The sequence below is a fragment of the Callorhinchus milii genome, unplaced genomic scaffold, assembly GCF_018977255.1.
Source record: "Callorhinchus milii isolate IMCB2004 unplaced genomic scaffold, IMCB_Cmil_1.0 Scaffold1, whole genome shotgun sequence".
NCBI classification, from domain to species: domain Eukaryota; kingdom Metazoa; phylum Chordata; class Chondrichthyes; order Chimaeriformes; family Callorhinchidae; genus Callorhinchus; species Callorhinchus milii.
The window spans coordinates 42,271,447-42,284,631 of NW_024704742.1; the positions used below are offsets into that span (position 1 = coordinate 42,271,447).

Genomic DNA, 13,185 nt, shown 5'->3' on the forward strand with positions numbered 1-13,185 from the left:
GAAATAAACATTGCCTGTTGTAAAATTAAGCCATAGAGATTTGGAAAGTCCCAGTTTTGAACCTTGATCTGTTGTTGGCTTCAGCCTAGGTATTAGTGGCTGTACTAGGGAAGAGAAACAAATCAAATAAAATTTCCACTACTTATCCTCACGTGTGGATGTTAGGATGAGAGCAGGGTTAGGATGAACTGTGTTGCCAAGCAATTGTACCTCAGTACGAGTTTGTGCCTTCAGGACAGGAAAGTGACTTGCATTGCACCTAACTGAATACATTTTGTAGTAAAATTGGAAGTGAGTATTGTCTAGTGATACCTCTATATACCAATAACTACAGTAATAGTCTTACCATTTATGTTTTTTCTCAAATAACTCATTTAAATAACTCCTGAAGTTATTCTAGATGTGTCGTGTAAATATCACCTGACTGTAAAAAATGCAGATTTGTACATTAATGAATGCTTTAACCCAGGTTAGCTGATTGTTGCTAAAATAACCTTTTGCTCCCATTTGTCACCCGCTATACTCTGACTATGAGTTCGGGACTGAACAAGCAATGATTGTTAATGCTGTACAGATTCATCACATGGACTTAGAAGCGATTGAGGTATATAATGACATAACATATAACTAGCTGAGTCTTGTTTTTGACTTGTATCATACAGGTAACTAAGGTGTGTGGAGTGAACACTCAATGGATAAAAGGAAGTACTGGCTTTAATAGCAAAGCCTAAAGGATCTCTCTTTCTCGCTCGGTTTCCTCTTTCTGAATCCCAGCAAAGGTTGTGTCAAACATGTAGTTGTGACTGTGGTGAGGCTGTCAAACTTCTTAGCTGTTTGACACATTGTACAGCTGAGGGTTAAACCAGCTTGTATGTGGTAGCATTCAAACCGACTACTGTTGCATTATCTGGTGGTTGCAATTCTGCACATCTGGCATCTGATTGAACAAAACATTGCATTGCTGGAGTGTTGGGGTGAAGGGAATAGAAGTGGAACTTGCAGTCTTATGGTCCATGTCTAGCTTGAGCAGCAATAATTTGAATGGTTTTACTTGGTGCATTATTGCAGATTTGAAAAGAAGGAAGAAAGGGAACTTGGGGATAAATGCACCAAAAGGGAATTGTCATCAAGACAAAATGTTGGCTTAGTTTTATATTGATGGTGAAATTAGAAGAGGGCACACAATATGTTACAAGGAAGATGCGATGCACATTTGTGCTGCATTATGTTTTGACCCAACGTACAATACTGGAATTTGTGTTTGTAAATGAACAAGAGAACATTTGCCCAAATTGCTTTAACAAAGACTGTGCACCTTTGAAATGGCTGCATTAAAACAAATCTATTGCAAAGATTGATTACATCCGCTTTGAATTACTGTGGCTTGATTCTGATCCCTGCTAGGTTGACTCACTGTTTTGGATCTTTCATTCTCTGTGCAACACCCAGTAGAATTTAGCTGTATTGTGGCACAATTTTAGAGCATTCGGAGTTACTGTATGTGCTTCTTACTGATGGCTGAAGTGCTATCAGTGACGGCTTGTGCACATGAAGGTGACCAGGGTCATTTCTTTGCTGAGAACCTTTTTTCTTCATTTTAAGAATAACAGAAAACTGATTTCCAAGTCAAGAATACAACAACAAATTACATTTGTATAGCGCCTTTCACGTTGGGAGGATGTTCCAACTCGCTGGACAGTTAGGGATTTTAACCCAAATAGGGATTGGGATCAGGAGGGGTGGAGGGTAGAGGGTAGAGGTAGCAGGGTGGCTGAAAGTGCAGTCGATGAAGAGCGTCTTGAGACGTGCCTTGAAGGAGGCAAGGAAGAGAGCAAGACAAAGGGACTGGGATGGAGTTCCAAAAGGTGGGGCAGAGAGGGTGAAGGCCTGACCGCCAATGGTGGGGGATGTGGAGCAGGCCGCAGCCTGCTGAGCGGAGAGAGAGAACAGGTTGATATGGCATTAGCAGGTCACAGAGGTAGGGAGAGCAAGGATGTGAAGGGCCTTTGAGGCGAGGACGAGGATTTTGAACTCTAGTCTTTGGGGGATGGGGAACCATTGAAGCCAGGCGAGGGTAGGGATGTTAGGGTCACGGAGCCTGGTGCGGAAGAGGACATGACCTGCAGAGTTCTGAATCATCTGCAGCTTGTGGAGGAAGTTGGGGAGGCCGACAACCAGGGAGTTGACGTAGTCGAGCCTTGATGTATAAATAATTGCATGGATGAGAGTTTTGGTGGCCTGAGGTGTGAGGCAGTGACAGAGCCGGGCGATGTTGCGGAGGTGGGGGAAGGCAGAGCGGGTTATGGCACAGATGTGGGTAGAAAGGACAGTTGAACGTCAAACAAGATGCCAAGGTTCCGGACTGGCTCAGTGAGATGGAGTGTGCATCCTTGGATGGTGAAATTTCAAAGTTGAATTCAACAACCTGCCAAATTTTGGATGCTCTAAAATGCTAGATAAATACAGTGGATCTAAGACCCACTGGAATTTCTCCCAATTTCTCCCCAGATAAAACATTTATCTGTTTAGTTCCATTCTCTAGCTTCTCCAATACACTTTTATATTTTTCCTTCTGTATATTTATTTAATTCACTCCTAAAATCTAATAAGGATTCTGCCTCCAACCACTGTTCCAGGAAGGGCTTTCCAATCACATTACCCACTGAACAGGTTGTTAAATAAAGGAAAATAGTTGTTGATCTACACCAAGGTGGTGGTTTAAATGGATGCTGTGACCCATGGGGGATTTGGCAAAGCTAACGGAGGGACATCAGCGATAGGAGGAAACAGTGTAGAATAGTAATACGACAAGAGAATGGAATTGCATAGGACGGATTTGCATGAAAACCAAGAACAATTATTGAGCTGATACTTTCTCTGCTGCATTGTACTGTTGCAATGTTTTGAAAAGAGTAAACTCAGAAAATCTCTTGTTTCTTCTGTCTCTTGTCACTCCAAGCTGCTAATCTGAATGAGGTGGAAAAAGGTCAGTTGCAGTCTGTTTCTCCCCTTTTGTCCTTCCATCCTGCTGTTAGACAAGGACCATTTTTGTTTCTCTCTTGTGCCTGTCACCCGCTTGTTCCTTGGAAATGAGGTGCATGTTTTATTTTTCTCTCCCTCCCCCACCCCAACGCTCACACTTACAGTAAATTTACTTTCTTATTATTTCAGCACCACACTGGTGATAGGGATAGGGACATGCAGGTCAAGCTACAGTCCTCCAAATTAAAAGCCCTCTTCATGTTTCAGTGTGAAAAATAAAATGCAGGTTCAGATACAACTAATCTCTCGGTCCATCGGCCAGTGAAAAGCTGTGTCCTTGTGTTGCCGGAGTCCAAAATAAGATTATTGCAAGCTCGAAAGTCAAAGAACTTTAATTGTGACTTAAGGTTCCAGAATGAAGTTAAGGTGTAAACCCTCGACAGCCCAGCGCCTTGGGTTGTCCTCACGACGTAAAAGGCACTATGTAAATGCAATTTGTTGTTGTTAAAATTACGGGTAAAGATTTGCCAAAAATCTTTGATCCCGGAGGCTGGGGAAGGCAACTCCTAGAGTCAGGGTTTAGCTCTTGCCATGTTTCTAGCCAAAAAAAGCCTGAAAGGTCTGAGAAAAGGTCTGAAATGAAGCAGAGCCACTAGATCTTATTTCCCAGTCTTTGCGATCACATTTTTTTTGTGCAACAGCTTTAGAGGATCCGTTAACAATTTCATTCACAATCCGTAAATCACAGTGACTTCTGGTTTCTGCCTATCACATTTTCAACCTCATTAGCTCATTGGTACAGAGAAATGATTGCCCTTTGTCGCCATACCAGTCTCTATCTAACTATCCTATTTTTAACACAGAGAAAGAAATAATGTGATTTTTACAGAGCCTTATCACATCGAATGGATACAAAATGCCTTACCTTCAAGCAAAGCGACTGATTTTGTAGGTAAACTGACATCTGTACGTTCCCTTTATCACTCAGTTGAATTGAAGGATATTATTGAAATAATAAGATTGGTTGAAAAATAGGAAAATGAGCATACTAGTGAGAGGATACATAAAACGAAAGAACAGAAAGAAGTCTTAAGTGATATCCACAGAGTCAGGGCTTGGACATTTTTGTGTTTAACCTATATTACTGACATCGGAGGTGGGGGGATGTGCTACGGAGGCAAAAAAAATTAAACTTCAGATAGAAGCTGAATGCGGTATTGATTAAGGTAGGATTATGGTGGAATGAAACACCTTTTCTTGTCCTTCACTTTCCATTGTACTTGCTGTGTAGCTTTGTAGCACTCTGCTATTGAGGCAGGGCATTTTATTATAGGTGTGAGATCTTGAACAATTTGGTGTGTCACTTAATGGGGCCTCTGGTGAGTTCTGTGTCACTTTGATTCATCTAGTTAAGAATAGTACATTTCAACTCTAGCACCATGAATTGGCAAAAGTAAGATAAATAATGCAATTATCAGAAAACTGGAAAGCAGTAAGATGCATAATCACCACCATTCTGCAGAAAGGAAATCTCTGCGGTAAGATTCATGGTATAATTACAGCATACCCAGTAGAAACAAAACATTACAATAAAAAAACAGAGTACACCTCTGGAGGGGCAGTAAAGGATTGAAATATACATGAAATTCTCTTTTCCATTAACAGCAACTGTATTGAAATTGGTTGATTAATGTGGCTGACACTCGTAAGAGAGTGCAGTATTGCAGGAATGGAAATCTGCACCTCTGCAACCAAGATAAGCTTTTGAAGCTTAATCCTTAACATTTACACCCATAGATGCTGGCAACTAGGCCTTCCAGGGGAGATAAACTAGCAAATGAATAGTCACTCAGTGGGAATGTTGGAATTGGACACATAACAGAGCCTAAGGTTAGCTGTATAACATGCAGTTATACACAGAAACTGGCCACCAGTGACATTGTGGGTCTTTTTGCACGATTGACTGGTCTCCAATGCCAGAGTCCTATTCTCTTACATTCCACATATTGGTCTACATGGGGTCAAAAATAGGTTAGTGCTGTAAAAGGTACGTTTGAATAACCACAGTATACATTATAGACTAAGATGCACATGTGCCATAAGGAAGAATGAAACTTTTAATGTTTTGTATCATTTGGAATGGAATGGTGAAAATTTAATGACCGATATCATCGTTTAATGTTGAAATTACAATGGTACATTTTGCGCTGAGCAAATATGACAGTGTTTGACAGATAGTCATCCCCTGAACGATCATTGCCACTGTCTTCTCAAGCTGCAGGCAATGATGCTCCACATAGGCAGAGCTTTTGTCACTTCTACCAACATTCAGCATTATTTTCTTTTTTTTTTAATTGATACTTTTTGAATAACTATTTGTGATTATTAAAGTACAGGGGAGGTCTATATACTGGTGAGTGAAATTTCAGGGTAGGGGGAGAATTAAATAACCTAATAGCAATATTTTCTATTCAAAAAGAGAAGGGAGTTTTTCCCTGTGTCCTGCCCAAAATTCCCCCAAATAAAACTAGTCATTCATTTCATGGCTGTTTGTGGGACATTGCTGTGCTCAATTGTGCTGCCACATTTATCTATAAATACACAGTCACTCCATTTCACAGTAAATCCCATGACGCGCATTGAAACGTTCTTCCAGCATGATAAGGCGCTGTACCAAATGTGAGGATTATTAATAGTATTTTTCTTTAAATCTTTTGGATTGGGATTTTCCATTTCTGGAGACTGAATGTAAAAGATCACTACTGTTAGCAATTAGTGCTAGTTGAAACCTACTGTCAGCTTCAAATATTACCAGTACTAAGTGTCAGTCTGGCTCAGTTGATAGGATTCTTGCCTCTTGTTCAGTAGGTATGGACTGAAGCTGCAGGTCAGGAATCTAAGCTCTAATGCAGTGTTGTGGGAGCACTGCATTTTTGAAGGTGCTATCCTTTGGATGAGATATTAAACCGAAATTGTGTCTGGCTATTAAAGATCCCATGGCACTATTCAAAAAGAGAACTGAGTTTCTCCTGCTGTCCTGGCCAACAATCTAATGGAGAAAAAATTGGTAATTTTATTCAGGGCTATTCATGATTGTTTCAAAGTGCAAAGTGGAGTAACTGTTGTTCTGTGGGCAAACACAATAGGTATGTATCTCACTCATCAATACTTTAGGTGACTGTGTATCTATGGCCTTCAAGACAGTCCATTCCATATTCCCACAACCAGTTGGGGTTGTGCGTTTCTCTGGTCTCTCACTGACAAGAATGCTGAATGTAATGCAATAGGCAGGTGATCTGTAACAGATGTTGGCAGGAGAAAGATGTGTTGCTGCTGTCCACAGTTGTGCTGTCAAAGAAAGGAAGCAGTTTTCTAATCTGTGATTTGTGCTTGTCAAGATGAAAGGTGTCAGACCTCATGAATGTTATATTTTCTCCACGGTTTGAAGCCAATTTGAGTGTCAGTATGAAACAGGTCAGATACAACTTTACTAGATCCAGAATATTGTTCTCCCTTCCTGTTCTGACAGCCTAACTTTATTCCGATCTCAAAAATGTGGATTTTTAGTTCATCCACCACTCTGGAACTCCATCCCCCAGTGCCTTCAAAAATGTGGATTTTCAGTTCATCCACCACTCTGGAACTCCATCCCCCAGTGCCTTCGCCTTGCTTCCTCCCTTTCCTCCTTCAAGGCCGGTCTCAAAACCTTTCTCTTTGACCGAGCCTTCAGCTCCCCTCTCGACTCTCTTCCCCCTCCTCGCTCCCTCCCTTCCCTCCCCTCACCCTGACCATTTCCCCCTCCTCGCTCCCTCCCTTCCCTCCCCTCACCCTGACCATTTCCCCCCTGCTCGGGTCATGACCCAACTGTGCAGCGCCTTGGGACGTCCTCCTGACGTGAAAGGCGCTTTATAAATGGAATCTTGTTGTTGTTGTTGTTATGAGCAGGCATCTGGTTGTCCACTTAAACGTTGGATTCACCAACTCTTTGATCTCTTTTAGCCAATAGATCAATTGGCAATTGTCCTTCCATTCGTCAGTGCTAGATTGAAACTGATGATACCAAGAGGTGTCTCACAGATGAACAGTATGGTAACCTTCTGCACCACACAGTCACCAAAATGTAACTATTTTTACATTAAAATCGCCAAGAAAGGTCCCACCCATGGGACCTTTGTATCCCATTCTGGATACAACAATTGTATCCCCAGAATTTAGATAAAATCCCATCTCGTTCTGCCGATCCTCTTGTCTATTGTATCACATCAGTAAACTAGATTGGCTGATCTTAAAAAGAATGTTTAAGGACATGGTAAATAAAATAAGACCCTCTTAACCATTCCTTACCTGTGATCATCAAAGGCCATATCTATCTACTTACTGCGTGGGCATGAATAATGTGTCAATTACTCTATATTAATCCAGGAATTTATTGAGTATGTACCACATTATAGATGATGTGCTTGCTGAAGTGCAACGGGATTTCGACTCAGTGTATTTACTCAGACGATCATATGGAATTACACTTAGATTCAGAAAGTACTTGATGTTCCAACTGAATTGATAAATTTTGAGAATAATTCTGCTCTGCAAGCTCTGGGAAGTGAATACTTTGATGCTAGTTAGCTACTGTGTTCCTTTGATTAGTAATACGTTTTCACGTTTTCCCCAATACATTCATAAAAAAAGTGTTATAATTTTAAAGTACAAATAACATTATGTTAAAGCTGCCATGAGCTAGTAATATGACAGAGCATCTTATGGAGCAATGAGCCAAATGGCCAAGTTCTGTTCCTCTGTAAAATGGAACAGTGTTTTTATAATTATTGCAGTGCTCAGCACACATAAGTGAATTAGGAACCTGGAGTGAATTTAGCAGAATGCAGTCCTTTCTGATTGTGTGGAGAGCAAATTAATGAAATGATGTACATTCTGAACAAGAACATGTGAAATCTGTGACCTATTCTTTGAATAATCAAAAATTCTCTAGGAAAGCAAAGAATCCCATTCAGTAACCAGAGCCTACTTTGTGCCTCCACCGTATCAGATGTGAAGATAGCCACTGACTAGTTCCGGATGATTGGATAATATAATGCTGGGATCACGTGGGGGTGGCTTTTGTGATTGAGGAAGAAAAACATCCCCCTTTTTTTGCTGTGTATAATAAAATCATTCGTCGTGTGAGCTGCACTTTGAGAGAGATGGGGACCATCATTTCTCTCTTTCTCTTTGTCTCCAGTTGTTGAGGTTTAGAGTTGATCATCACTGAACCTTGTTCATTACTCTAAGGCTTAGTTCAAGTCTCCCTGCAGCAACAGAAATAACCTTTTAGACCTTTCTCCTTCTGTTCCAGGTGAGCTGTGTGAAGAGAAACTCGATTTCTGTGCCCCAGAGCTGAACTCCTGCCAGCACGACTCCAAGTGTATCATGACTGCCAAGGGATTCAAGTATGTGGCGAAGACCTTTATTCTAAGTTCCTGACGTTTTCTTGTGGGTTTTTTATGAGTTACTCATTAAAAGAGTGTATCACTAGGTTGAAGGAACCAGAAACAAATCAGAGATCTTCCACCGTGTGAAATCTATGAGAAGCACATCTAGAATTCCTTTCAATTTTAAAACATGTGTGGGTTAATGCGAAGACGGTTCCTCAATTTTGAAGGGAGAGAAGAAGGGAGAGAAAGACAGTATTTGCATTATTATGGTGTCAAAAGCCTCAAACACTCCACATGTAATTACTATCGAGTGATAAGCAAATGGCAGCCATTTATACACACTGAGGTCCTAAGATAGCCATGATTGGCGCAGGATTTGATTGTTGTCAGAATAGCATAACAAATTTCACAATTTTTTGATGTCCACTATGAATCCTGCGATGCAAGGAGAGCTTCTCTTCCAGTTCAGTCCCTATCGCTGTCACTCACAATTGTAAAGAACTCTCTGCCCGAGTGTGCCATGCATCGAAGCATGCAATGCAAGAGAGTGCATGGCATTCCAAACACGGGAATTTCCATGTGGGATGCTTGGAACTCTGAATCTGGTTTGGATACTCTTCAGCGTGGTGAGGGGTTCCTGCATGTGTCAGGCACCCAACTGACCAAAAAACAAGAAAACACAGAACATGACTCCACCTCAGTAAGGACATGTGACACATGTAGGTAATTCCAAAATAACAAAAGGTGACATTTGTAAGATGAACACTGAGTAAAATGCCAGGGTTCTTTTGGTTGAAGCTTGGATAAGCAGCAAATGTCTGTCAAAATAAACCCAACATCTTTGCCTGATTTTCTGTGTGCTTGAGCTGTGTGTTGTAAATAACAATGTTTGCATGTTTTCTCCACCGTGCCAGCAATTGTATAAGGAATGGATGTTGCAGGTTGGAAGTTGTCCAGCCCTGAGCAGGTGCTGTGATGTGCTTCCTTGTTTCCTGCAGGTACATAATTGCTCCGCCCACTCACAGGTATATTGTTCAGATTCGGTGTACACTGCCAACAAGGCCACATGCATCCAGCGTTCCTTGAAACATGGACAGGAGCCAAGCTGTATCTCCAATACAATCTACCAACCTTTCAATAAAGGGATCCTTTAAATCAAGCAACTAACACTCAATGTGAATTTAGCTTCTTTCAGACCTTCTCCAGACCTTCCTCTTCGCCTGCCTCAAGCCTGTGGCTTCGGTCCTCCACCCCCTCCATCACCCCCCACCCACTCCCCTTGACTACCAACCCTCCTGAATTCAACCCAAGCTCATCTATCCAGCAACTTGGGACATCCTCCCGACGTGAAAGGCACTATATAAATCCAATTTGTTGTTGTTTCACCAATGTGAGATTAATTTTCTGACTTTTATAGATGTGAATGCACACCTGGCTATGTTGGTGAACACTGTGATATCGACTACGATGATTGCCAAGAGAACAAATGCAAAAACAACGCACAGTGCATTGATGCAGTGAACGGATACACTTGCGTATGCCCAGAGGGTTACAGGTAAGCCAGGAGCAAGAGTTGAGGTGGGGAAGTCACTTGTAGCAGGTAATACACAGTACACAGAGCAGGCACAAATCTATGACTTACTGTGGAAACGTTTTTATATATGTGACAAGCAGCAATTGCTCTCTGCCTCATGATTTGTTGGCTGAATGGAGACAAAATTAATTTCTGGGATATTTGTATGAGTTGCTAGAGGTAGAGGAGTGCACTGTGAATGTCAGTGATGTGGGCTGTCTCCTAGTGACTAGAGGCAAGCCTTCCTCCCTGTCAGTGTGCCAAAATTGGGATCAGACAATAGCTGTAGTCTTCAAACTTCTGATCACTAACACTAGCGCTCTGTTTAGTATCTGTTTACAAAGTAGTTTCCCTTTATGTTAAGTAATAATAGACCTTGTAAGAAACCAGGTACTGTAATTTCTGTAAAGTGTACTGATTGTGTATTTGCAGACGAGCACAGCAGCCAATTATTATAATAATAATTATAATCTTTACATTTACAATTTGCCCACAGCAATGTCCCATAAATAGTCATGAAATGACTGACCACTTTGATTTGGAGGTCAGGATACCAGAAGATACATTTCTTTACAAACAGTCTCATGGGATTTTGAAGAGGTTAAATGGTACCTCTAACAATCCAGTGCTTTCCCGGTATTACATTAGAATGTCAGCCAAAATTCCAACGTGGGGCTTGATCCCACAACCTTCTGACTCTGAAATGAAACCAAAACGAGTCAGGCTGGCATTTTAATTACTCTCAGATCTCTGATTACTGAATCTGTTGATGTGGTGGAGTATTTGTATGAAGATTATCCATAAGTGCTAAGCTGAGTTTCTTTCTTGATTCTTCGCAGCGGTCTGTTCTGTGAGCTGACTCCCCCAATGGTTTTACCTCGCACCAGCCCCTGTGACCACTTTGAATGCCAGAATGGAGCTCAGTGCATAGAGATTGGAAACGAGCCTGTCTGCCAGTGCCTGTCTGGTTATGAGGGGGACAAGTGTGAGAAGCTGATCAGTGTGAACTTCGTGAACAGAGACTCCTACCTGCAGATCCCTTCACCCAAAATCTGGCCTCAGCCTAATATCTCTCTCCAGGTACGAAAAGAAAATGTTTGAAATAAAATGGTTGGTCCTTCTGTGATCATTTGTCATACCTGGTCCAAAATTTCCCCTGGTCTTAGTGTGTAAGACTTATTTAGCCTTAACATTTAAAATCACATAGATTTTGGAAAATTCTTAAATTTAGTCTTAATTTGGAAACCGTTTTTTTTTAAAAATGTAGAAAAAGTGGCTTTTAAATTAATACTAAATTTAAGAATTTTTCTTAATTCTAAACAACCTTTAATTTTAAGAACAAATGGTCCCACAGAGAAAGAACTAGATTAAATTTCATACCTCAGGAGTCAGTTTCTGAAGAAATGTGGTCAATATGCACATTCAGATCTGTGATTACTTTTATTGACCTCCTAACCCTCTACCATCCTGCTCGCTCCCTCTGCTCAGTGGGCTCCGGCCTGCTTCAGGCCCCCCCGCCTCGCTCACCCCCACCATTGGCAGGCCACTCTGCCCCCACCCTCTGGAACTCCATCCCACAGTCCCTCTGCTTCACCCCCTCCCTTGCCACCTTCAAGACCCATCTCAAGACTCTCCTCTTCAACCGTGCTTTTGATCTCCCTGCTTCCCTCGCTGCCCTCCACCCTCCCCGATACCGACCCCCAGCTTGGGTCCGTAGCTCTGTGTGTCCAGCGCCTTGGGACGTCCTTCCGACGTGAAAGGCGCTTTCCAAATGTAATTTTGTTGTTGTTGAATCTCCTTAAAGTTGATCGATATCATTGCACTTTGCATTGTTGCTTCAGTGTTCATGTTAAGTGAAGCTTTCATGGGAACCAAACAAGAAAAAAATAAGGAACTGTTAAAGTGGTGAGAGCAGGAGAGTGGGTTTAGATTAGATGGCTCATATGGAGAAAATCATCAGTGATGGATCAAATAATAACAATAATCCTTACATTTGCTATAATGCCTTGCACATCAGGAGGACATCCCAAAGCGCTTCATGGATGGGAATGGTCTGTTTCTGTGGTGTAGTATTGTATGATTCTATGGACAATCCAAAACTGTACAGCATTGATATCAATAATAATTATAATGTTTATATTTACAATTTGCCCACAGCAATGTCCCCTAAATGAAAAAAATGAAAATGAAGTCAATATTTAATGTTGTTTGTAAGTGTAGATTTTACATTTTTGTGATGAGCAAACATTTGACACACAGACAACCAGACACTCAATGCTGTTGCGTCAAGGAAACAGACCTATATCTTTTTAGTCATTCTAATGTTCCTCTTGAGGAACATAATATTTTTGCAACGCAACGGTGTGTTTCATTCCAACCTAATTTGCACTGTGCCCTTGGCAAATTCGTCCAGTGGCAATGTCTAAGTCCATTGTGGTCAGTTCATATGTCCTCCATCTCCTCCAGTACTTTGCTTCCTTTTTCTGCGAGGTGCCATTTGTTAAACTATACTACTCCTTCTGCTTCCCAGGTTGCCACCGGTGAAGACAATGGGATTTTGCTGTACAAAGGAGACCGTGATCATGTTGCCGTGGAGCTGTTCCGTGGCCGCGTACGTGTCAGTTATGACACAGGAACATATCCAGCCTCAGCCATTTACAGGTGAGTGTGTGTCAATCCTGGGGAGGTATTGGAAAGATGAGACCCCATGTAAATACAGTAGAATCCTGTTACAATTCACTTCAGTGTGGATCCCGACATTTACTTAAGCTAAATGACTGACTTCCAGGTCATCAAGTCGCTGAAGACATCATGTTCTTCACAGGCTGCACAGGAAGTGACATTGCCAATGACATGATCATCCAGAAGTTGTCCAGTTTTGCTTCCTATTCGTAGACAATGTCTTAAAGTGGCGATGGAGCTCATTGCCTTTCTGCTCTTACACTCAGTGATTGTGAAAGCCCTGACAGGCTACAACACATAGTTATATTCATATGAATGAATGCACTCACATCCTAATATAGCTCCAGTTGGGATCTTATGGACCCAGTTTTATAAAAAGACTTATGAGGTAAGCATTGAAAGTATACGCTGTGTATAAATGTAAATTGTTATTGAGTACGAAAAAACTAAAGGCCAGTATTTGGTAATACACTACTGTATTTTCTAACGAGAGAGAAGTGACCAAAATTATATCCGGCC

General features: G+C 41.4%; 1 protein-coding gene across 3 annotated transcripts in view; it reads left to right on the top strand.

Annotated features, from left to right (window-relative positions):
* slit2 (slit homolog 2 (Drosophila)) overlaps positions 1-13,185 on the top strand; it is a 283,375-nt gene that overhangs the window by 256,742 nt on the left and 13,448 nt on the right. For all 3 annotated transcript variants that reach the window (XM_042340949.1, XM_042340952.1, XM_042340959.1), the window contains 4 exons: positions 8,333-8,426; positions 9,829-9,966; positions 10,824-11,064; positions 12,515-12,645. In XM_042340949.1, coding sequence (XP_042196883.1) covers positions 8,333-8,426; positions 9,829-9,966; positions 10,824-11,064; positions 12,515-12,645 — 604 coding nt within the window. The remainder of the gene's footprint in view (positions 1-8,332; positions 8,427-9,828; positions 9,967-10,823; positions 11,065-12,514; positions 12,646-13,185) is intronic.